This window comes from Sarcophilus harrisii, chromosome 1 (assembly GCF_902635505.1).
Source record: "Sarcophilus harrisii chromosome 1, mSarHar1.11, whole genome shotgun sequence".
Taxonomy (NCBI): domain Eukaryota; kingdom Metazoa; phylum Chordata; class Mammalia; order Dasyuromorphia; family Dasyuridae; genus Sarcophilus; species Sarcophilus harrisii.
The window spans coordinates 403,064,261-403,088,553 of record NC_045426.1 but is presented as its reverse complement, the minus strand read 5'-3'; the positions used below and the strand labels follow the sequence as shown (position 1 = coordinate 403,088,553).

At 37.9% G+C, this 24,293-nt stretch overlaps 1 protein-coding gene across 1 annotated transcript in view; it reads right to left on the bottom strand.

Moving 5' to 3' along the window:
* Positions 1–22,803, bottom strand: part of LOC116420568 — a 75,624-nt gene extending 52,821 nt beyond the window's left edge. Inside the window, exons 1-5 of the mRNA XM_031946291.1 lie at positions 22,705–22,803; positions 13,261–13,360; positions 11,911–11,970; positions 11,242–11,382; positions 10,744–11,187 (exon numbers count right to left, since the gene is read on the bottom strand). Coding sequence (XP_031802151.1) covers positions 10,744–11,187; positions 11,242–11,382; positions 11,911–11,970; positions 13,261–13,360; positions 22,705–22,803 — 844 coding nt within the window. The remainder of the gene's footprint in view (positions 1–10,743; positions 11,188–11,241; positions 11,383–11,910; positions 11,971–13,260; positions 13,361–22,704) is intronic.
* Between the last annotated feature and the right edge of the window lie 1,490 nt (positions 22,804–24,293).

The following is a 24,293-nucleotide window of genomic DNA, read 5'->3' as shown; positions in this document are numbered from 1 at the left end:
CAGGAATAGAGCACTAACAATTCCAAAGAGCTATAAAGGCTTCCTGGAGGAGGTGTCACCACATCTTAGCCAATGGAGCTGTCCAAGGATGAAATAGGCTGGCTGTCTTTTACAATACTAAATTCCAAGGTGCCAAAAGTCTTTAGACTAAGAACAGATTGACTTTCAGAATTTCTGTAAGTCAAAGGTTCTGATAAAGGCCTCATTTCCAAAATATATAGAGAATTAACTCTAATTTATAAAAAATCAAGCCATTCTCCAATTGAAAAATGGTCAAAGGATATGAACAGACAATTCTCAGATGAAGAAATTGAAACTATTTCTAGTCATATGAAAAGATGCTCCAAGTCATTATTAATCAGAGAAATGCAAATTAAGACAACTCTAAGATACCACTACACACCTGTCAGATTGGCTAAGATGACAGGAAAAAATAATGATGATTGTTGGAGGGGATGTGGGAAAACTGGGACATTGATTCATTGTTGGTGGAGTTGTGAACGAATCCAACCATTTTGGAGAGTAGTTTGGAACTATGCTCAAAAAGTTATCAAACTGTGCATACCCTTTGATCCAGCAGTGTTACTACTGGGATTATATCCCAAAGAGATTATAAAGAAGGGAAAGGGACCTGTATGTGCACGAATGTTTGTGGCAGCCCTTTTGTAGTGGCTAGAAACTGGAAACTGAATGGATGTCCATCAGTTGGAGAATGGCTGAATAAATTGTGGTATATGAAAATTATGGAATATTACTGTTCTGTAAGAAATGACCAACAGGATGATTTCAGAAAGGCCTGGAGAGACTTACCGAACTGATGCTGAGTGAAATGAGCAGGACCAGGAGATCATTATATACTTCAACAACAATACTAGATGATGACCAGTTCTGATGGATCAGGCCATCCTCAGCAACAAGATCAACCAAATCATTTCTAATGGAGCAGTAATGAACTGAACCAGCTATACCCAGAAAAAGAACTCTGGGAGATGACTAAAAACCATTACATTGAATTCCCAATCCCTATATTTATGCACACCTGCATTTTTGATTTCCTTCACAAGCTAATTGTACAATAATTCAGAGTCTGATTCTTTTTGTACAGCAAAATAATGTTTTGGTCATGTATACTTATTATGTATCTAAGTTATATTTTAATATATTTAACATCTACTGGTCATCCTGCCATTTAGGGAGGTGGGGAGTAAGAGGTGAAAAATTGGAACAAGAGGTTTGGCAATTGTTAATGCTGTAAAGTTACCCATGTATATATCCTGTAAATAAAAGGCTATTAAATTAAAAAAAAAAAAAAAAAAAAGAATTTCTGTAAAAGGAACTTTTGCATGGTTTAAGTGATTGAACTAAATGACCTCTGGAGGTCCTTGCAACTCTAAATTCTATAACAAAATGAACTCATATCCTACACCAGTATAAAAACTCTAATCAGGATTCATCTATCACTTTAGCTACACTTGAGGCTATCAGATTTGGTATTATTTTGCTCTTTAGTCCAGTTAGAATAAATAGGAAAACCAATGAAGACACTTTGTATACATTTTCTTAATCTAGAAAAAGTTAAAATGTTAAAACCAAAATGCCTTTATTTCAACCCTGAAACAAGAGAAAAGCAAAATTCTTAGAGAAGATCAATAAAGACTATCAAAATGCCTGTCCCACATGGATAGTTGCTCCTCCCAGGAAGAGAATGCTTACTGGGAAAAAATTACACGAATTTCATATCTGCACTTAATGGAAATATATGCTGCCAAGAAAACCAAAGCATGGTTCATTCACCTAGTCGCAGCCAACACAAAGCAACCTGAATCTAGAAACCATTCTTGCAGACCCAAATCTTTATAGTTAAGATTGTTTATGGCAATGTAGGTTCCAGAAATTTACTAATTTACCACCAAACAAAATGGAATTTTGCTCAATATAAATCTTTTTTCTAATATACTCTCTTTACTGTTCTTATTAATTGAAAAAGAACGCAGGCATGAATAATCAAAACAACCAGTTAGTCAAAACTAATTGATGTTATATTGAGTCACAGAACCATAGAACCATCAGAGTAGGCTTTGTAATGTATATTTATACATAGATTTGAATATGTTTAACTCATCTGAAAAATCACTTATTCAAATAATGATTTGTGAAGACTAAAGTAACGTTGAAAAACTGTCCATTTTCCTTGTTTTGTCTACTCTAACATCTCTAAAACTGTTCTATGGAAATTGCTTTTTTTCTTTAATTTTCAGATTAATACACAGTTTACATTCTCTCAAATTTTCTTAAAGGGACAGTAATTATGAATTTAGGTTTCAAAGATCTTTTTAGCATACACATTTTGGAGGCAGTAATACTATGAAATTAGAAAGAAACACAAAAAGTATTTTAGCAGATTTTAACTTCAGAATAAACTTAAGAATAAGATTATCCATAATTAAGAAACTGTATTTAAGACTACTGATCACCCTCAAAAAGAGGAAAACTTAAAAACTTTATTCTGTTACTTTAGTTTCTATTTAACTAATTTCATGAGTGAAATAAAATCTGTGGCTGTCAGATGCTGGGTTGAATAAAAAGTCAATAGTAGAGGAAATGTTACTAAAAGAGCAGAATGAATTGTTGTGCATGAATAGTTAGCATTTATACAGCATATACAAGTTTGTAATTCCCAATACAATCCTGGGAGGTGAGTGCTAAGCTCTTTCCACCCTGTTCTATAGGTGTCTCAAGTCCAAGTCAAAGGATTTTAGTCAGGTTACTTCACTACCTTATTGAAGATGAGAAAAGATAAGAAAAGAGAGGGAATACTTTATAAATGTTAGTTGAATCTGACATTTTTTTTCTCTCTCAACTTTTTGTTCTTCCCTTTCCTTTAGAGTAATAGCCTAAAAGACTACCACCCCACATTGTTTAGGACAATACATGCTAGCCAGTGTTCTTTCTCCTGCCTTAGCCATGTAAGCCACTGTTGGTAAAAATTTTTTGAGACTCAATCCCCTTTATTTCTCCATAAAACAACTCTATAGATTATAGGGTAGATTATAGGATAGATTATAGGATAGAAGGAAACAAACAAAAGGAAATTAAATCCTAGAATCAGGCAACAAACATTCATTGAAAGTAAAATATTGGGCTGTTGTTGATTAAGATGACAACTACAGACCTACCCATCATTGCTAGGATATGAATCCAGGGTCAGTTGTATAAAAATGACTTATGTGTTAAGCCCTACCATTTTCAAAAACTGGGAAATTCACTGGATTTGGACTGAAAGGGACTGAGTTTAAATGCTGACTCTGCCTCCCTACTATTTATATGACCATTAGCAACTAACCAGATTTAGATCTCTGAGCCTCAGTTTTTATAGGCATAAGATGAAGGGATTAGAGTATACCATGGACTCTTGTCCCTTTATGCAATTTTCTAACTTTGCAATATTTTAATTAAATAATTTATCTATCCCAGTCAGCTAAGCTTATCAAGATTCAGTCTGATAGGAGATAAAGAGTACAACTCCAAAAAACACTCTTCTGTGTTAAACCTATAAATGGTGGAGTATCTTTCAAATTGATTTGTTTTCTATAATATAAAAAAAATCATTTCTCATATTTAATGGCTTTAATTCTTAAGAGTGGCTCATAAAAGCAATTAACTTATAATAAAAAAACTAATTCACTATATCAGCTCTTAAAGAAGGATATTTATTTAAGATTTTAAATTTTTTTTTGGGGGGGGGGGAACTCCCATTAACAGAAGAAATTTTATTAGACCATAAAGTATGGCTACTGATTAGGAATTTAATTATTGTCCTGACAATAATAACAAATAAAATCCCATTTTCTAAGTGTAAAACTTGGAAACATAACATAATAATAGAAATAAACAGTCCAGATATGATAAGAAAATATATCTTTCACTATCAAAAACCGTAAAAATAATTCACTAATAAGTTTAAAAGCATCTTCTGTTTTACAGAATTTTACTATATGACATAGAGCATATTTTATTTTTTACTACAATGCTCTTTGTCACCACTATCTTATCGGATTAAGGGATCAGGGAGGGAATAAGTATTTATATAGGTCCCACTACATGCCAGGCACTTTGCTAAGTGTTTTACAAATATTATCTCATCTGGTGGAGGCAAAATAATATGTCATGTCAATAGAACAGTTTAAAAGGTTTCAATTAAGTTTCTTTCAATAAGCAGTAAGTCACTTTACTTTGATTTCTTAAAAGTTATTTATTTTTAAAAAATCATTTATAGAATTATTTTTGGATGATACTTCCCTTTTCTTTAAATTGAGTGAAATTGTGCCACTTCAATAAAAGACAGATTGCCCTATCAAAGTACATTTCCTCTAATCTTCTTGTATCTTTCTTAAAATATTGAGGCTAACAAAGAAATGTTTACTAATTTTTTCCCATTATATATATATATATATATATATATATATATATATCTAATTAGATCATTCACAGTGACAACTCAAAGGAAGAAAAGAAATCACTCTCCTAACATAAGATGACAGGTTAAACATATTCATAAGTTTGGCAAGTTTAAGATAGACTATGTAAATGGTATTAAAAGCATACATGTGGATGAAAGTGTCCTTCTCAGAATAAGTTATGAACAAAAGCATAAAATTAATAATTTTTGTCATATTTTATTCTTGTTTGGAAGGACAGGGACTATAACCAAGTGACAAGACCATGAACCATTGGAAAGAGAAATATACTGCAGTGACCCAGTGACATTTCAGGACTGACACAAAACCTTTCTGTTCTCTCTTTTGATGCCAACCTAAAAACATATTAGCAGGTTAAAAATAATGCATTTACGTAAGCACATCACCCTTTTAAAGTCCTGTATGCTTAAATAGTAGGTCATGAAAAACTGATTTATTACCACAAGTATAAATCACAAAAATAGATTGGCGATAAAAATTATGAGTCCCAATGGAGTTTAGAATTAATGGAAGCAAATTACTGGACATAAGAGGCAGTGTCGTATAGTGGGGTAAAAGCACTAAGCTACAGGAGTCTTTAGATTTGGGTCATTATATTGGTTCCACTACCAATTAGCAACATAACTTTGGGCAAATCATTTAATCTTTCTGAGATAATAGGTTTTTTTTCATCTGAAAAAGATTAAAGTATTTTTCAGGTATAACATTTTTTGATCTATTCTGCTACCCATGGTGATTTGTTTGTTTTGTTCTTTGTGGTTTTCCCCCTTAACATTAGATGTGCAAAAATAATTCTTAACTAATTTTGGGGGGTTATTGGTAAAATATAATTAAAGCACAGATACAAGTGCAAAAAAAAAAAACAAAACACAAAAGTTCCCATAGTGGTGGCATAAACTCTAACCTAACTGAAGTAAAGAAGTCATCATTTTGTTGAATTCTTACCTATTTAAAAAAAAAAAAAAAGTCTGGATCATTGCCTGGAGTTTAGGAACTGAGATGAGGGAATGGTGGAGAAAATAGGAGAAAGAAAGAATATAAAAATTATGGATGAGCCAGAGGTAGAGGTCACTAGGCAGGTAAAAGTTCATGTGATGGAAGGTGGAGCACAACCTTGAAATTATTATTTTTAGCCTAAGTGTTTTCATAACTACAAATTTATAAATGTTGGACCTTGAAAATATTAGAAAACACACACACACACACACACCCCACACAACTACTCCCCACCAAGAATCCATTTTCCCCAATCAAGTGTTTGTATCTTAGAAAGGCACTTCAGAAATCAGATGACAATTTACTGCTGGAATGCCAAGAACGTTTGTTTAGACAACCCTGAATCTCTTGCTTACCAGTCTCCTTCAGTTTGATCTTTAAAATATCTCCCAGCTCTAAATTCTATGATCCTATGATCTCCATGGCAGATTAGAGTCACCTCATTTGTGCCTTCCCCCCAAAAAGATCCCACTTCCCTCTAATTCCTCCTAGTTATTCTAACACAAACTGATAGCTCTCCTAATTCGGTCAGATACCACTCTTCTAGATGCTAGATCAAAAGATCTAGGTCATTAGTAAGGAGTTAAGAGTTATCTTTACTAAGAAAGAAGAGCAAAGAAGCTTCAATGATGTAAAATCAGACTGCAACAGGACAATGGCTTCCTACTTGTAACTCAAACCTACTTTGGCTCCTGGACCAAGTCAAACACCTAGTCCCCAAGGGAATGCAGGAAGCATGCAAATATGTTGATTATCTGGTTCAGCTCAGGGATTGGATTGAACAAAAAAGGGAGACAGAGAGACAGACAGACAGAGACATGAAGAGACAGACTACAAAGGAAGAGACAGAATAAGAAACCCTAATATGCATCAGATTGTTTTAGGGTGACCTAGACACTGCTTTTATGGATTATTTAGACCTAATCATTTGGTCTCCTTACTATCTATAGTAGAGTTGTAATTTAGTCTTTTCTTGGTAGCCCCCAAATTTCATCTTTAGGTCATAAAAGAATTTCTAATGGGCAACCATTAAATACAACACACAGAATCTGTTCTGTGACAGGTGGGAGTGGTGGGGTAAAAAAGTCAGGATAGAATTTAGCTTACTTAGGGGAGTGAAGTGAAACATTTTTTGATGTAAAGAAAAATGAAATGTTAGCCTAATAAAAACTATAAGGATTCTTCTGTACATTTCGCTTAAATTTTGCATACAAAAACTCTGCTTTCAACTTTACCTCTAAGATCAGAAGGGATAATCGAAGAGAAATCAAACCCAATTTGACACTGAAAAGCCAGCATATGTATTCTAAAAACTGTCCTATTGGCCTGAGTCAAACAATCCTGCCTTTGAAAAAGAAAAAAAGGGCACATGCCATATATCTTCTGTTATCTGTATCTGTAGCTTCTACAGTAGATATAACTTCTGTCTCTGATTATCTTTCTGGAACTACCGAAGAAACCTAATAAACTGCTCCCTGTAACCCAGATTACTGAACTGATTTTACCAAATCTCTTGGGATTTGCTTTTAAAAGTCAACTGAGAAATATCAATTCCTTTCCCTTTCTGAAGTCATCTGCTTCCTGAGACCTGAAGTGCCTTTCTGGATCAAAGCAAATCCCCTACTTCTTACCTCCTGCCATTTGGCTGCTTTCATGCAAGGGGTTCCCCCCTCTGCCTGGCAAGCTCAGTCCCACATTAGCATCAAACCACCATGCCTTCTCCATCAAACCTCACAACCTTTTCTTGAAAAGGCATCCCTTGTATAACTGCCCTTCCCTTCTTTCCTATGGTCCTCTGAGACCAATTCAATCATCACCTCTAGCCACTGGAGGCGATTTCTTCCTTAAACCCAAGTCGTCATCAGAATCTCCCCCCCCCCCTTAACCCCCCAACACACACACACAGACGCACACAGACACACACACAGAGACACACACAGACACACGGATTGAAGAGAGGGAGGCAAGAGCCTAGAGATAGGGACATAGCGATACCGACCTAGCCCGCCCGGTTCTCCTTCTTCGGGTTTCCAGCGGTGAGTCTGCATTTTCCTGGCCTCCTCTTCGCTTTGAAACAACGCATCCAAAGCGAGAGCAGACTAGCACAGCTTATGCTGACCCCGCTGCCGCTACCCTCGAGGTCCCCCCTCCTCCTCCTCTTCCTCCTCCTCCTCTTCCTCTTTGGAAGAGTGCGTGAGCGGCTGGGGATTGAGAGGGAGTGGAGCTGCTGGGAGCAACGGGAGGAGGAGAAGGAGGGGCTGCCAGGGCCAGGCTCGCGCGGGATCTGGGGAGGAGTGGGAAGGAGGAGGAGCGGGGTGCAGAGGGAGGGGGGCGGTAGTCACATCGAGCGCCTCAGCCCCTGTTGCTTGCTGCTGCTGCTGCTGCTGCTGCTGCTGCTGCGGTGGCAGAGGGGAACCCCCCCTTACCCACCGCGGCGTTGCGCTGCGCAGAGCATTCCAGGGCGTTGGGGCACTGGACAACCCACCCGCGCTGCTTCTTAGTGTCTCTTCAAGCAACAAGCATTTTACCTCATCTTCCACCGCCCCCCAACCCTTCACATCAAGTAAGGGAAGATTCCGATTTCTGCCAGTCTGTCCCACTCTCGGTTCATCCTGCTTCCCACAACAAGCGGTCCAATGCCTAGGGAATCCAAGCAGCTCTCGCCGGCTCGAGGTGAGCAGCTGTTCCCTCTCTCCCTCCCGTCACCAGGACAAGGAAAGTCCCAAGAGAAGGGCCTGCTGTAACAGGGAGGGTTCCATTTTCATGACGGCAGAAGGAGCCTGTCAAATGTTCCTCTTCTAAAAATCTACCACGATTATATGTGACTTGGTAGCAGCATTTGCCTCTCCATCGATTCCCAGGGAAAAAACATGGAAGAATTTTCCCACCGTTATGTTGACATTTTAAATGCTAACTCATTTTTCAGTCTCCCATCTCCCCCCTACTCTTAAAATGTTCAGTAGGCCTGGATTAGTATTAACAAGCCATTGCTCTCAGTCCCAGTTTCTATCCTTGGCTGGTCCATACCTCTTTCCTTTTTCTAACCCATGCATACATTTAAAAAGCAACAGAAACAACAAAAACTACGAATACAGAAGGGTTTTAGTGCAGATAGACTCAGAGTTTTATTCCTCCATCTTGACTGCTGAAAGTCATATAAAAGGACTGGACAAAGCACACTTCCCAGAAAGCTATTTAAATGTTAAGACAGTAAAACATAATGCCACCACCACATGGGCTCCTTACACACACCCATAATTTAGCTCAAATATAATCATAATTGTACGTAATACAATATATACTGAATATTCAAATATTTTAAAGGAATTTTAAAGAGCATTGAACTTGAGAATTACAGAAAGGTCTTCAGTTTCAATTCAGCTTAGCTATTTTCTATTTATAAACTTAGGCAAATCACTTAACCTCACTGAATCTCAATTTCCTTTTCTGTAAAACTAGACCAGGTGATGTTCCAGATGACCTCTAATTTGATCCTCAAATTCCAATTTGACTTTTAGGATATGACCTATTCCTCTTTCCTCCTTCCCACCCCCACCCCCACAATAAGATTTAACAGCCATGATAAATTAGGAGAAAAGAACTTAACTGGGAACCAAGAAATCTGAATTTTAATCCTAGCTATCAATAACTTTCTGTGGAGCTTTAGGTAAGTCACTCAAAGTCTCTGAATCTTCACTCCTTCTTTAATAATAGGGTTTAGACAAAATGATCTCTAAAGTTTCTTCTGGTTCTATTAGTTATTTATTCAAAATGTTTATTCATAGAGGGTCTTCTCTGAAGTCTTAAGATTCAAAATAGGCTGGGTTTGCTTTAGGGTAGACAGCAGGATTTTCTAAAGTCTTTTCTGAAACATGCATGACTCTATACCAGATGACCATTTCCCTTAGTTCCCTCCCCTTCCTATCAACTTTGCCCCAGTCCAGACCTATTCAGTATGGAGGCCTCTGGGAGGATGTGGGGTTAGGGAAAAATCCTCTCACATATTGGCCTGAGAGTTGTTCCAGTTTCCAGTGACATGTGTATCCACAGCCTGCCAAAGTGAGCCATCAATGTTCCACTAGATAATCAGTAAAGTCACTACTTCCTTTAGATGACATATGCTATATTTCATAACCACCTCCTTTTACTTAATAAGAAAAAAGCAAAAAGAATGCATTCCAAATGTCACCCTTAAGTTATCTCTATTTTGAAATGCCTACTTTGATGAAAGGACTTTCCATTAGAAAATGAGATGGTAAAGTGAAAAACCTCCTAAACCCAGTAAAAAGATCACTCATAGTAGTAGCAACTCAATAGTCACTCCACCTTTAGTTTATTAGGGAGTGTGAGAAGAAAAGAAACATTTGTTTGTTGTTTTTTTTTTTTTAAACTTAGTTAGAAATGGTCAAAAAGATTTACTAATGATGGCTTTGCCCCCTAGTTGCGATATGCAAGGCATATTTGATAGACCTTATTATTCTCCAATATACTCCCTCAAATCTTATTACAAGAGAAAGGCAAAATGTACAGCTGGCTCCTTTTACCTGACAGAGGAATGAAGAGAAACCCAACAGGAGAAAGGGGGATGGGGAGAGAAAGGAGGTCGAGGAAGGGGGAGAGAGAGAATGTGAGAGAATAGGAAATTTGAGAAAGAGAGAAGAGAAAGACAGAGACACATAGAGAGAGAGAGAGAGAGAGAGAGAGAGAGAGAGAGAGAGAGAATAAAGAATGAGAGAATCTCATTGAGAGCCAGTGGGAAGCCGGCATGTTTCCTTACCCTCCCAACCAGAAAAAGAAAGGGGGGTGGGGGTGGAGCTCGTTTAAGGAAAGATCACATCATCGCCTTGGGGGAGGAGGGGGTGGCTCCAAGAGTGGCAACGTGTGTGTTGCACATCAATGCATTCTACTAGAGGAGAGCCACTCGGAGGACACCTACACCCATCCAAAGAGAGAGTGGGAGGGGAGAAGAGAGGAGGGGGGCCGCCTCTTAGGCACCGGGAAGATAAGAAATCTTCAATTCAGATTTCTAGCTCCAGCCAGTCCCAAAGCTGCCAATCACGACCTTCCCTTCTTCCAAGATTTTGATCCGCCCCCACCCCACACACATACACATCTGGCCACTTCATACCCTTTTTTTCTGTTAATCTGGCTATATCCTACTCAAATAAACGCACTCCCACCCCCAAATGGCAGCACCACGGTTGTTGTGGTTCCTTCGGTGGTCTTGGATTCCCCAGATCCTCAATCCCGGGGTAGCAAGTTCACTCACCGGATCTGAAAAACGCGGTGATGTCGGCCAAGTCCTTGGCTGCCTCTTCCGCCCCTTCACCTGCATTGCCTCCGCCGCCGGCGCTCGTGCTGGTGCTGGTGGTGGCAGTCGCCGAGGAAGAGGAGGAGGCGGCGGCGGCGGCGGCGGCGGCGGCAGGGTTAGCGCTGCTGCCGCTACCGCTGCCGCTCATGGCTGCGGTGGCGGCTCCTCCGGGCAAGACCCCTCCTTCCCTACCGCCCCTCTCCTCCTCCTCCTCCTCCTCCTCCTCCTCCACCTCCACCTCCTCCTCCTCCTCCTTCTCTTCCTCCTCCCCCCAGCGAGCTCGTCTCGGGGTCCGGGGAGGAAGGTCCGCCCGCGCGAGGTCTTCTCTTGCAGTCCCTGCTTTGGCTCCCGGGTACCCCTGGCCGAAGCTGCTGAGGCAGGGACAGCAGTGATCCGAGGCAGCTCAGCGCCGCTCTCCCGGGGCCGGAGGAGGAGATCGAGGAGAAGCCAGCCGGCAGCCGAGAGAAGAAGCAGGAGTCTGGGCCGGTGCTGGCGGCGGCGGCTGCTCCCCACGATGATCACAGAGGCATATAAGTGTATCCGATGGAGGGCACGTAGCTCGCAGGAAGGCGAAGCCAGCAAGCGCTGCCCGCCAGCCTACCTCCCACCGAAGGGCCGCCTGGGGACCGGCAGGGGCTCCGCGGCGCCCGTGGGGAGGAGGCGGCAGTTCCAGACGCACAATTGCAGAGGGGGAGGGGAAAAGGGGGTGGGGAAAGGTGCACGGGGAGAGGGGAGGGGAGGGGTGGGGAAGGGAAGGGGTGCGATTCGCGTAGCAGGAAAGGGGAGAAGGAGGAATTTGCCACTTCTTCGGGAATCAGGAACCCCAGTGGCGGCTGCTATCCTCCATCTTGATTTCAAATAGGGGAAGAAGGAGGGGGAGGGGAAATCACAGCCCAGAGAACAAGGGTAAAAGGAAAAGGGGGGTGGGAAGGTGGGGAGGGAGGGCTTCGGGAATTTCCGGCGAAGATCGCCTAGGAACCGGAGCTTGGATTCGGCTGCTAGGAGGAGCCGAGACGAGATGAGGGGGAGGAGGTGGAGTCTGGCTCCAAAGAGGCGGAGCGCCGCTCTGAGCTCTAGCTGCAGCCTTTAGTGGGGTTCAGAAACTGGCAGCTGAGCTTGCCCCACGGCTTGCAGTGAGAAGACCAGGAGACACGCGCACGCCCAGCGGGTGTCGAAGTTTGGGGCCTGTGGGAGATGGAGTCGTTGGGGTGTCAAGTTCAAGGGAGTGAGAGCCGCAGATGGCAAAGAGAGTAAGCACTTGTAGGAAATTCGAGAGGGGGGGGGGGGGGGTCCTCTCGTTCTAGGGCAGACCACTCCTGCCCCCGTGAGGACTGAAGAAAAGTGACTTTTTTTTTTTTTTTCTCCAGCCGCTGGGACCTAGCGAGTGGCTCCCCTTTCCTTCCAAGCACTCTTCCACTACTACCACCACCGTCCTTTTACAGATAGAACTGAAGTCAGATCTTCCCACCTTCTCATAGCGCCTCTTCACATACCCCTCACCCCACTCCCATCCGCTAAATAGATGGGAAGCTAATGAGGATGATAGGAAGGTTCTAGGTGGGGGCTCCATCTCCCTGTAAAAAAGATCTCTCTTTTATGGCGTCAGTGTCTAGCTACAAATATCACTATGCTACGTGACAACAGAAGGGGGAAGAGTGAAGTAATGGGGAGGAAGGGCAGGGAAAGTTTCAAATTGCAGAGAATAATGGCGAGGAGTATAAGCTTTAATTACGTGAACAGTGATTTATAAAAGGACAGAAAGGCAGCATGAGGACGGAGAACAATATTGGAAGTAAAAAACGGGGAAATTAGTTGACTGGGGTCAAGGATCAATAATATAGATAGAGATTTCTGTATATTAGTGAGGGTGTACATGCAGATGTATGCATGTGTAAAGCCAGTTCTTTCAACACATATTAAAATATAGACTCAGACTAAGGTTATTAGAGCTGGGAGGAAACTTAAGAAATCTTCTCATCCAAATCTCTCATTGTACAGATGCAGTGAGTGACCAATTGAGTGACAATGCAAGCTCCAAGTAGAAAAGTCCTCTAAGTAGCTAAAGAATCAGGTCAGGAACGAAAATAAGAATTTGAGATTCAACAGAATATTGAAGCTGCAACACAAAATTGATTTATGGAGGGAATATATAGAGAGAGAACAAGGATTGAAATTTGTATGCCCAAGATGATATTTTTAATTCAGAATGCCAGAAATATTTGTTGAATTGAAAAACTGGATTGGATTGAATATAGAATGGGAATCCTAGAATATTGAGCTTGGGCTTGAATCAACTGAAGAGGAAGAAGGGGAGAAATGCCAAAACCACAGGTGTTCACAGCAGTGGTATCAAACTCAGATAGAAATGGGGTCACTAATCTATATGTAAAACTTTCTTAGCATATTGACATACTTTTGAATTTTAGTGCTATATTTTATTGTGTTTTTATTTTTTAAAAATTATTTCCCAGTTACATTTTTCATCTGGTTTAGGAGGTACTTGGGAATGTTGTGGGATGTAAGCGGTCTGTGGACTGACTGACACATAGCATCCAGAAAACCTGACTCGGGTGCACTCAAAAAAAAAAAAAAAAAAAAAAAAAAAAACTTCTACAAGAGGTCCTACCCAGAACTGGCCCAGCAATGTACCTAGTATCATGGGGCTCCCATAGTCCAGGTGACCTTAAATTAAATTGAAACTATACTCTCCTCAGGATCTTGTGAGAACCCATGGCACAGAATTGCTCTCGGGGTTAGATTTATGAGTATTCAGAATAGTTTTTCATATTACCTAAAATTTTCCTCATTTCTTTGGCAATTAGCTTGATCAAAAAAAAATTTCACTGAAATGCAAATAAAATAATGCCTGTGGTAAACACATTATTATTGTCATCATTATTTTCAATTCATTAGCATAGAAGTTTAAATTTTATGAAGTATTTTCCTTACAACAACCCTATGAAGCAAGTAGAACAAGCATTATTTGGCCATTTGACTAATGAACAAATTAAGCTTCAGAAACTTTAATTGACCTGCTCAGGATCAGGCATCTAGTTAATATGTCTTCCATGTACAAGGTACTATGTTAAGCAATTGGGCAGATACAAAAATAATAAGAGCTATAAAATATTTTAGGGGAGATAAAACATACATATATGTGTATATATATACACACACAGATATATATGTATATATATATATATGCACACATATAATATAGGCATCTAGATGGTGCAATGGATTACAACACTTGACTAATTGTCGGAAAGACCTTCTTATGAATACTTGTTGTGTGGGCTTGCAAAAGTCATTCAACCTCTGTCATAGTTTCTTTCACTGGAAAATAGGGATAATTATAGTATCTACCTTCTGTGTTGTGAGAAAAAAAATGAAATATTTGTCATGTACTTTGTAAACCTTAAAGTATAATATAAATGTTATCTATAAATATAAGACAACATAGAATATAAGTATTTAAGAAAAATGCTGAGGGAACAGTCAATTTTCATTGGGAGAGTATGTGGTTTTTAAACTTTTTTTTTTTTAACAAGATATTTAAGATTTCAACAGGTGAAGATGGGAAAGGGAAAACATTTCAGATATATAAAACTCAAAACTGGGAAAGGTTGGAGTGTTTTGGGGAATGGGAAAGGGCAAAAGGAGAAGAAAGGGAATGAAATTTTATGTAGAACCTGCTATGTGCCAGCACTGTGCTAAACACCTTACACATTTTTATTTGATCTTTACACCAACCTTATAAAATAGGTGCTATTATTCTCATTTTACAGTTGAGGAAACTGAGGTAACAAAGATGAAGTAACTTTTCCAGGGTCACATAATTAGTAAATATCTGAAGCTAAACTCAGGTCTTCTAAAATTCTTACCCAGCACTTTTATCTATTGTGCCATTTAAGTCCCAGGACACAGAATTGTACCGACTAAGGTAAAAAAACTGATATAGACTGTCTGGTAAGAATGACAGTTACTCCATGAACCTGAATAGTAGGGAGGTATGCTGAAAGGTAAATTATGACTGTTTCACATCTTATCTAGAAAAATTCAGTAGGAAGTGTGCTGTAACTTAGCACACTTACTTAGAACTTACCTATTATTCTCTGGCCACTAAGGTTTAGGTAATTAGGAATGAATAAATGAATCAATATTTATTACATGACAAATATATGAAAAATAAACAAATAACTCTTTGATTCTTAGCACGGTCCACTATTGTTAATATAGAAGAAATCAGCACAGGACTGGGGACTATATTTTGGCTTTTGTTTTGTTTTGTTTTGTTTGAGTTGCCATAGCCAAAAAAACCCACCATCCATGGCCAGCTTTTTAAAGACAAAGGAAGGACTCAGTTTGGGAAGAATAGGTGTTCTTTATCTTTCTGTAGCATAGAACCCTTTGGTAGTATTATGAGTCCTGTCCAGTGCTTCTTAGAATAATGTTTTTAAATATGCAATGTAAGATATTTAGGATTATAAAGAGTTGTAGTAAAATATGATTTTAAAAACATTTTGAAAAAAGTTCACAGATGCCAGAAAACTATCCATTTAACCCATGAAGGTCCATAGATATCAAATTATGAGCCACTAGGCTACAGACCTAGAGTAAGTATATGGAAAGAAGAGCTATAAGGTAACACTGAAATATTAAGGTGATACTTAGCTGTGGAAAGCCTTGAATATTAGACTAAAGAACATAAACTTTACTAGGTAGATGTTTATTAGAAATAAAAGGGAACATGAATTCTATGTATAAGGAAAATTGATCTGTTAATGGTAGTTGTTGGAAGTAGTAGAATTTAGAAAACAGGAGGTTATAGACCAAGGAGAGAGTAATGAGTACTTGTCCTAGGGTAGTGGCAATAAGAATGGAAGGGAGAGCATGAATGCAAAAGATTTCATGGAGGTATATTTGATGATATTTAATAAATTATTGGATATGAGGAGTGGTATGGAAGGGGCAAAGATAACATTAAGGCATTAAACAAACAAAAAGAATGGAAGGATGATGATTACAGCATCATGAGATCATATGAATTCTGAGCTGAAAGGGACCTTATAGTTGATTTATTCCTATGTGCTCTTTTTTCAGATGAAGAAATTCAAGTTTTCACAGTCTTCTGCAACAGATTATGTCGGATTAGGTGCTATAGTTAAATAGTGGTTTTGCTTTGCTCAGGATAACAGAAGGAGAGAATGGCAATGGCAGGACTCAAACTTCAGTCTTCTGGTTCCAGATCCAGTACTTTTCCATTGTGGGGTTACCATCAGAAGTAGTAAAATTAGAAGAAACTGATTTGGGGAAAAATAATAAGCTCAGTTTTGGATACATTTAGTTTAGAATGCCAGAAGCACATTTATTTGGAAATGGCCTACAGGCAGCTAGTTATGTATCTAGAATAAAGCAAAGACATAAAGATAGATTTTACTTGTTTGCATAGAGGTAATACTGAAATCATGGGAATAAATTAAATAGATAAAGAAGAGAGTATTAAAAGAGAAGAGAAGACAGATAGGAAGATTTTTGGAAAACATCCACCACAATAAGCTTGGAAGAATATGAAAAACTACTGTTTAGAAAAGGAGACAAAAAAATAAGAGCTTTAAACAAGTGTAATATTTTTGAAGCCTAGAAAGAGGAGTATATCCAATAGGAGAAGCATGCAAAATGTGTAATGCCACAGAGGTTCAGAAAGAATGAAGACAAAAAAAGCCATTATTTCTGGTGATTAGGAACTCACTGATGACTTTTTGACAGAAGAATTTTGGTAGCATATTCAGAATGTCAGATTTTAAGGGAATGAGTAGAGCTTGTTGTGAGGATGCTGAAATGAAAGTTTGATGATGAAGGGGGAAAGAGAAATGGTATGTTTGCTAGTAGTTCTATAATGTCCTCATTTTTCCCTCAGATAAGAATTTAAAATTTTACATCATCCCTATCCTAATAGCAATGTAATCTATTGGTTTTAGAGCTGGCTTTGGAATCAACAAGACATGGGTTCAAATTCTGCTTCTGTCATTTACTGGTTCTGCAAGTCACTTAATTTCTTAGTGGTGTCAACTTAATATTGGAAAAGAGAAATTCCTCACCCAAGAGTTCCATATGTTTATAAAATCACAGTTCCTATTCTTATCCTAATAGCTTGTTATGCTTAAAATAGTAGATGCAATTTTAAAGCATTTTTTCTTTATATTCCAACTTCTATGTGCCAAGTGTCTCACCTACTTTATCCAATTTGTAGTTTTGGTAGCTGGATAAAGGATAATATTGAAGAGAAAATCATATTTTGCTTTGTTTTAGGAATAGAGAAATGAGCATATTTATAGCAGAAGGGAAGGAAAGGTTGGAGAATGGAGAGGAATATATATATATATATATATATATATATATATATATATGTGATTGTTGGTTGCAATTTATATATATATATATATACACACACACACACACACACACACACTAACCCATAAGATGTTCAGGTTGCCAAGAATTAGAAATTGGGGAATTAGAAATAGTGGACTAGTAAGAATGGTGAGGCATTCAAGAGTCATGGCTAGAAATTCATTAAAATTTTAGATTATTGTTCTCCCTGTATCTGCCTGGCAACTCCTTCATCTCTTTTGCTTGTTTATCATTGATGTTCTAATCCCCTACTTGTTCAGAGTCGCCTTTCCTGCTCTTTTCTTCTCCCTCCTGTCAATTCACATAACAAGCTTAGGTTTTGCTACTTGCATAGATTATCTCAAATGCTTCATGAGCAGTATCCTGCCTCAGAACTTTCCATTCTCCAAACCATTTTCTCAACAACTACTAGTGATCTTCCTAAAATATGGGACTACTTATATCACTATTTCCCTACTCAATAACTCCAGTGATTTTCTATTATTTCTAGAATCAAATATAAACTCCTTTGTTTAGAATTGAAAAATTTTCCAACATGTGAACTCTGCCTATCTTTCCAGTCTTCTTGTCCATTAATTCCTCCATGGAAATGCTATAGATAGCAGGAAAGCAGCAAATGAGTAAAGAGAGATTAAAAATAAGTAAGAGAGTGGGGATTATACAGGAAGCAAACTGGTAGAAAAGATTGGAAGAAATAAGATCACTTATGGATATAGAGGGATTTGCCTTGGCAAAATTAAGAGTAGTGATGACAAGAAATTGAGTCATTATGAGGAACAAAATATCTTGATTTTGGTTTTGGAATTCTTGAATTTGAGCTGATAGTTGGTATGCCTAGAGTTATAGCATAGGAGACCCTGAAAACTATAATTACAGTTAGCTTTTTGTAGGAGAATATAGGAATTTCTAACATTCAAAATGATTGGTGTGGAATATGAGTATTATCATTAGTCTATTGGAGTGCAGCTTAATATCTATACTGTTTAGCAGATACTCTCATATATCCTCAGACCTCATATTAATTTATTATTATCTGTGGCTTCAATTGTTTCTCTCTAAAGATTGTTAATCCAGGGTGGAACCAAAATGGTGGAGAAAAGACAGGTCTTCATCTGACCTTCTCCAACCTTCTCTCAAACCAACAGCAGATTAAGCCTCTGAACTGGTTTTTGAGTGACAGAACCCACAAATATTTGGAGTACAACACAATTCCAGAAGAAGATACTTTGAAAAAACTTCAGAAGAGGTTTATCTCAATCAGGCAAGGGGACAGACTGCCAAATACAGATCACAGTATAGGGAGCTCAGGGCAAGGAGCTGGGGAGGGGAGCCAGAGCATTGTGGCATCCATGCATCAGGGAATCTTCTGTGAGGCTCTTAGGCTATTCTGTCCTGGTTGCAAGTGATGATTTAGCAGATTTACTTCAAGAGAACCAAAAGCAAATACAAAAAGAAGTCAGTCAGCAGAACTGCCGCAAGGCAAATTAAAGAAGTTGGCAGGCCTTTGACTTAAAAGAAGATTTCATCCCTTTAAAAATGAGCACAAAAGCAAAAAGAACTCTGACTATAGATAGCTTTTATAAAGAAAAGGAAGAACAGACCTCAAACTCTGAGGTTTCTAAAAGCAAGTCAATTCCAGATGAAACCCCAAAAGGAGATATAAGCTGGTCCCCATTTCACAAGGCTTTCTTGGAAAATTTCAAAAATGATTTTAAATGAGAATTAGAAGAAAAATGCGGAAAGGAAATGATATCTTTGCAAGAAGGTATGGAAAAGGAAAAATAGAAATTATCTGAAGAAAACTCCTTTAAAATAAATATGAAAAAATGGGAAAAGCATATAACCCTCTACAAAATATAATTGATGAAATAGAAAAAGCATATAAACCCTTACAAAATAGATATGAAAAGAAAAAATATTCAATGAACAAACCAACTCATTTAAAAATTCAATTGGCCAATTACAAAAGGAGTTTTGAAAAAAGCTAACTAAAGAAAATAATACATTAAAAATTAGAATTGAACAAATGGAAATGAATGGTTCAATAAGACTTCAAGAATAAGTCAAACAAAACAAAAACAAAAGTGAAAAAATAGAAGAAAATGTGAAATATTTCATTGGAAAAAACAACTACTCTGAAAAACAGATCTAGGACAGACAATCTAAGGATTACTGGATTTCCTGAAAGCCATGATGAAAAAAAAAAAAAGAGCCTAGACATCATCTTTCAGGAAATCATACAGGAAAACTGCCCTGATGTCCTAAAACCAGAAGGTAAAGTAGTCATTGAAAGAATTCACTGATTACCTCCTGAAAGAAACTCCAAAATGAAAACTCCAAGGAATATAGTAGCTGAATTTCAGAATTATCAGACTGAAGAAAAAATATTGCAATTAGCTAGAAAGAAATTATTGAAATATCAAGGAACTGCAATCAGGTTACCCAGGACCTAGCAGCTTCTATCTTAAAGGATTGAAGGGCCTGGAACCTGATATTCTTAAAGGCAAAAGGACTTGGATTGCAGCCAAGATTCAACTATCCAGCTAATGAAGCATTATCTTTCAGGGAAGAAGCTGGTCTTTCAATGATACAGGTGAATTTCATTTATTTCTGATAAAAAGACTAGAGCTGAACAAAAACTTTGATCTCCAAATACAAAACTCAAGAGAAGCAAAGATAAAAAGGAAAGAACTCTTGAGAACTATATTTTTGTTATGGGTATACTTAGCGAGTGTAGGTATAATTTGATTTTATGGTGATATTACGAAAAAGAAACTAGAGGTAAAAAGGGGAATGAAGGGAGCTAGGTGGCACAGTGGACAGAGCACCAGCCCTGAAGTCAGGAGAACCTGAGTTCACATATGACCTAAGACACTTAACACTTCCAAGCTGTGTGACCTGGGCAAGTCACTTAACCCCAATTGCCTCAGCAAAAAAAAAAAAAAAAAAAGAGGGGGAAGGGGAAATGTAAGGGGGAAAAGAGAAAAATGGAGGAAAAATGAGGGAAATTATCTCATGAAGAGGCATTTAAAATTGCATCTACTAATATAATAACTCTATGTGCCCTTTGATACAATAATATTATTAGGGGATTTGATAGTGGAAGGATGGGGAGAAACATTTATAGTGTATCTATTATATGCCAGGCACTGTGTTAAATGATTTTTAGAACTATTATTTTATTTGATTAATACTAATAGGTCATACCACAAAGACATCAAAGAAAGAGAAAAAAGATACAGACACACACAGAGAGCAATTCTTTTGATAGTGGTAAAAGTAAAAACTATTGAAATGACCATCAATTAATAAATTATTGAAGAAATTATGTATGTGAATACATTGGAATATTATTGCAATATAAGAAAAAATCAGAAGGGATCAGTTTCAGAGATATTCATGAAGACTTCTATGAAATGATGCAGAATGAACAGGAGAACTATTTATGCAATAACAACTATAGTGTAAAGTCTGACAGACTTAAAAACTCTGATCTAAGCCATGGCATCCACAAATTCTGACAATTGGCAATGAAGCATGCTTCATATCTCCTGACAGAAAGGTAGAATGAAACATAATTTCTTAATTTAAATTTTTTCTCAATAGTATTTTATTTTTCCAAATACATGTAAAGATAATTTTAACATTCATTTTGGTAAGATTTTGTGTTCCAATTTTTTTCTCTCTCCCTCTTACCTCCTCCACAAGAAAACTAAACATGTATAATCCTTTTAAACATATTTCTATATTTGTCATGTTGTGCAAGAAAAATCAGACCAAAAGGGGAGAAAAACATAAAAAAGAAAGTGCAAATAAAAAAAAAAGGTGAAAATAAGATTCTTCAATCCATATTCATTTCTCTCTGTGGATATAGATGACACTTTCTCCCCAAGTTTATTAGAATATATACATTTTCTTGACATGAATAGTGCAAGAATTTGTTTTGTTTAACAACACATATTGTTAAAGAATTTTATTTCCCCCCCCTTTTTGTAAATTGTGAAAGGCTGTCATTTCTCCCTCATTTCAACAAGTTGATAGATTTTCAAGGTCGTTATTAGTACAGCATTCCCTTTGGATTACTTCCCCTATATCAGCCTTGAGTATGTGAAGTCAGTCTCTGGGAAGCAGCTGCTACTTCTGGATATCATGTGGGAACCCATTCCTACTACTAACTTACAAACTTTTATTATTGTTCTTCCCCCTATGGTTAAAATTATTTTACTGCAACGGCATTTACTAAGATAACAAAGTAGAAATAGTAGCTATAAAACATTATCCCTAGAAACCTGGGATATTTCCCACAAATATCCATCTTTGAAGAGAACAGGCAAAAATTTAGAGTACCTCAGTAGTGAAGTACACATGTAGAAACACTTGTGGCCAAAGCAACTCACACATCTGGTACTAAATATTCTAACAATCTTTCTCTTCTATGAAATTCTTTCCTTTTGAGAAATGTGTCTCTCTTGGGTGAATAGCTCAGCTGGGCTTCCAAGGTCTTCTCTGTTTCTCTTGATTCTTGGTTGACAGGGCTACCTGTGCCTTGAATCCATAGCTGTTTTCTTCTTCTGCCAGAGGTCCTACTCTTAATGTTGTTTCAGCCTCAAGTGACTACATATATGTATCTGTTAGAACTGTATTTTGCTTTGAATTCTTTCAAACTTTCTAATTTCTGGTTGGGGTATCTCCCTCTGGATGAGTAGCTTCCCTTTATGTCTGATGCTTGGAAGGGATAAAGAAGAAAGAAAAGAAAGTCCCCTTCTCCTCTTCACAAAAGGTAAAAAACTGGATTCTTCTCCTCTGGTTGCTGGCTCTTCTTCAAAAGACTGTCTTTTTAGGATTACCATAGGCATGACCAATCACATCCAATATATAATGCTCCTTTCTGAGACAGGAAGAAAAAAGAGTGGGGAGGGAGAATGAGAGAGAGGGAGGATAAAGGGGGGAAGAAAGAGAGAGAAAGGAGGTGAAGAAAGAGAGAGACAGAGAGAAAAAGAGAGACAGAAAAAGAGAGACAGAGACAGAGGCAGAGAGACAGTGACAGAGAGAGAAAGAGAGAGGGAGAAGGAGAGGGAGAGAGAGAGAAGCAAAGATAGACACAGAGACAGAGACAGATACACACAGTGAGACACATAGATTCAGAGACAGGAGAGAGAAAAACAGAGACAAATACAAAGAGAAACAGACAGAGAAACAGAGAGCATGTCAGACAGAGACAGAGAGAGATAGAGAAGGAGGGAGAGTCACAGAAAGACACAGGGAAATAGAGACAGAGACAATGCAGAAAATATTTAACATTACTGTGGCAAGTAGGTAAGTGGGTTTTCTGAAAACCTAAATTTTTGTTTTGATTTATTACAATTTAAAAGGAACATAAGGATTCACAAGAATGGGGCCATATAATATATGCTAATCTTGGACAGCAGTGATCCGTAGACGAATAATGACAACATTATTTATTCTCTTTCCATAGTCTATCTACATCTAGGTTAAAGCACTGACCAGAACAGAGCCTTGGCTATTGGCAACCAGCTCCTGTAGCTGTTTCAAATCTCTGACAGTTTTTGCAGCAGGACATAGGAACTTCTTGTGTCTCTTCATTGCCTCAGCCCAGCAGTGAGCCAAGAGACTGACCCAGGAATCAGCAGCAACTTTCAATTTAAGCCTTTTGTAACTAAACAATAGTCATCTGTGGCTTTAAAAGGAACACAGAAACAACTTCTCACTCAGTGGGATTTCCTTCCTTGGGGGTTTTCTCAAAGTTGTCTCTTTCCCAGCTCTGTCCCAGAGATATCTAGCAGATATCTCTAGTTTTCGGGATCCTTCTGAGAAAGCAACAAAAACAAGATCACATTGGACCTTCTGAGGGAGTTAATACTGCAGGACACTTTCAAGGGTCATCTTAAGTCTTGACAGGAGCAACATTAGCAACAAAAGTGAAAAAGATGGAAATAATGTTGGAGATATAGAAGAATCGGCACTGACGCATTGTGGGAGGAGTTATGAATTGTTCCAACCTTCTTGGAAAACAATTTGAATTATTTTAAATAGATTTCACTACTCCCTTTGAAAATAGTCTATTTCCCCAGAATAAGACTTAAATAGTTTTGTTATAACTGCAGATCTTCCTATTTAGACTTCCTATAACTCATAGTAATCTTAAAGAAAAGCTCTATTCATTTACTTGCTTGACCATTTTGATAATCTTGACCATTATGATAATTCTAAATTCTAAATTTGAAGTTGCAGGTAAACAGTATCATTGCCTAGGACTATTTTTCCATATCCATACTCTGTGGCAGCACTATATCAAAAGTAGAATAATAAACTCTTAGACTTGGAAGACACCTTAAAGATTGTCTAATCTGACACCAGGAATCCTCTCTTTAATATCTTTGGAAAATGATCATTCAACCTTTGATTGAAAACCTCGAGTGGCAGAGACTAAATTAGTCTCTGAGCTAGTCCATTATTTTGAGGTATAGGTTTGCTAGTTCACAAATTTTTTTTTGAGAAAAAAATCTACTTATCTCTAAAATGGTGGCCCCAAGATTTGTATGGAGTGAACTCATCTAAGTTATAAGGCTATGAAATTTAGAGAAGAAAAGAATGGGATAGGTATTCTCTAGCCTAATTCTATCATTTTACAGACTGTGAAAAGAGCACTAGCTCTAGAATTAGGAGATCCCAGTTCAGACCTCTTCTTTTATGCTTATTGTATGATCTTGAAATGAACTTGAGCACAATTTCCCCAAAATCTATTGTTCTTTCTTCTATAACTGACAGTTGATAAAGTCCTCAAATATTCTCTATTAATCTTTGGAGACACATTTTATTGTTGAGACTGGGTCTCAATCAGCCAAGAAATACAGTCTACTCAGAGGCTGATTTTATTACTTATCATCATAGAAGACTTAACTAGCTCCATTTCTGGCCTGAGTTAGTTTGACTCTTTAGACAACTTAGTAGTTCCCCACTCCTGAGAATGGGAGTCATCATATTAATCCAAGACTCAGTGTAGACACTAGATTGGTTTAGTACAGTGTAGCTCAGAACTTCTGAGCTCCAGCAATTCACCAGCAATGGCCTTT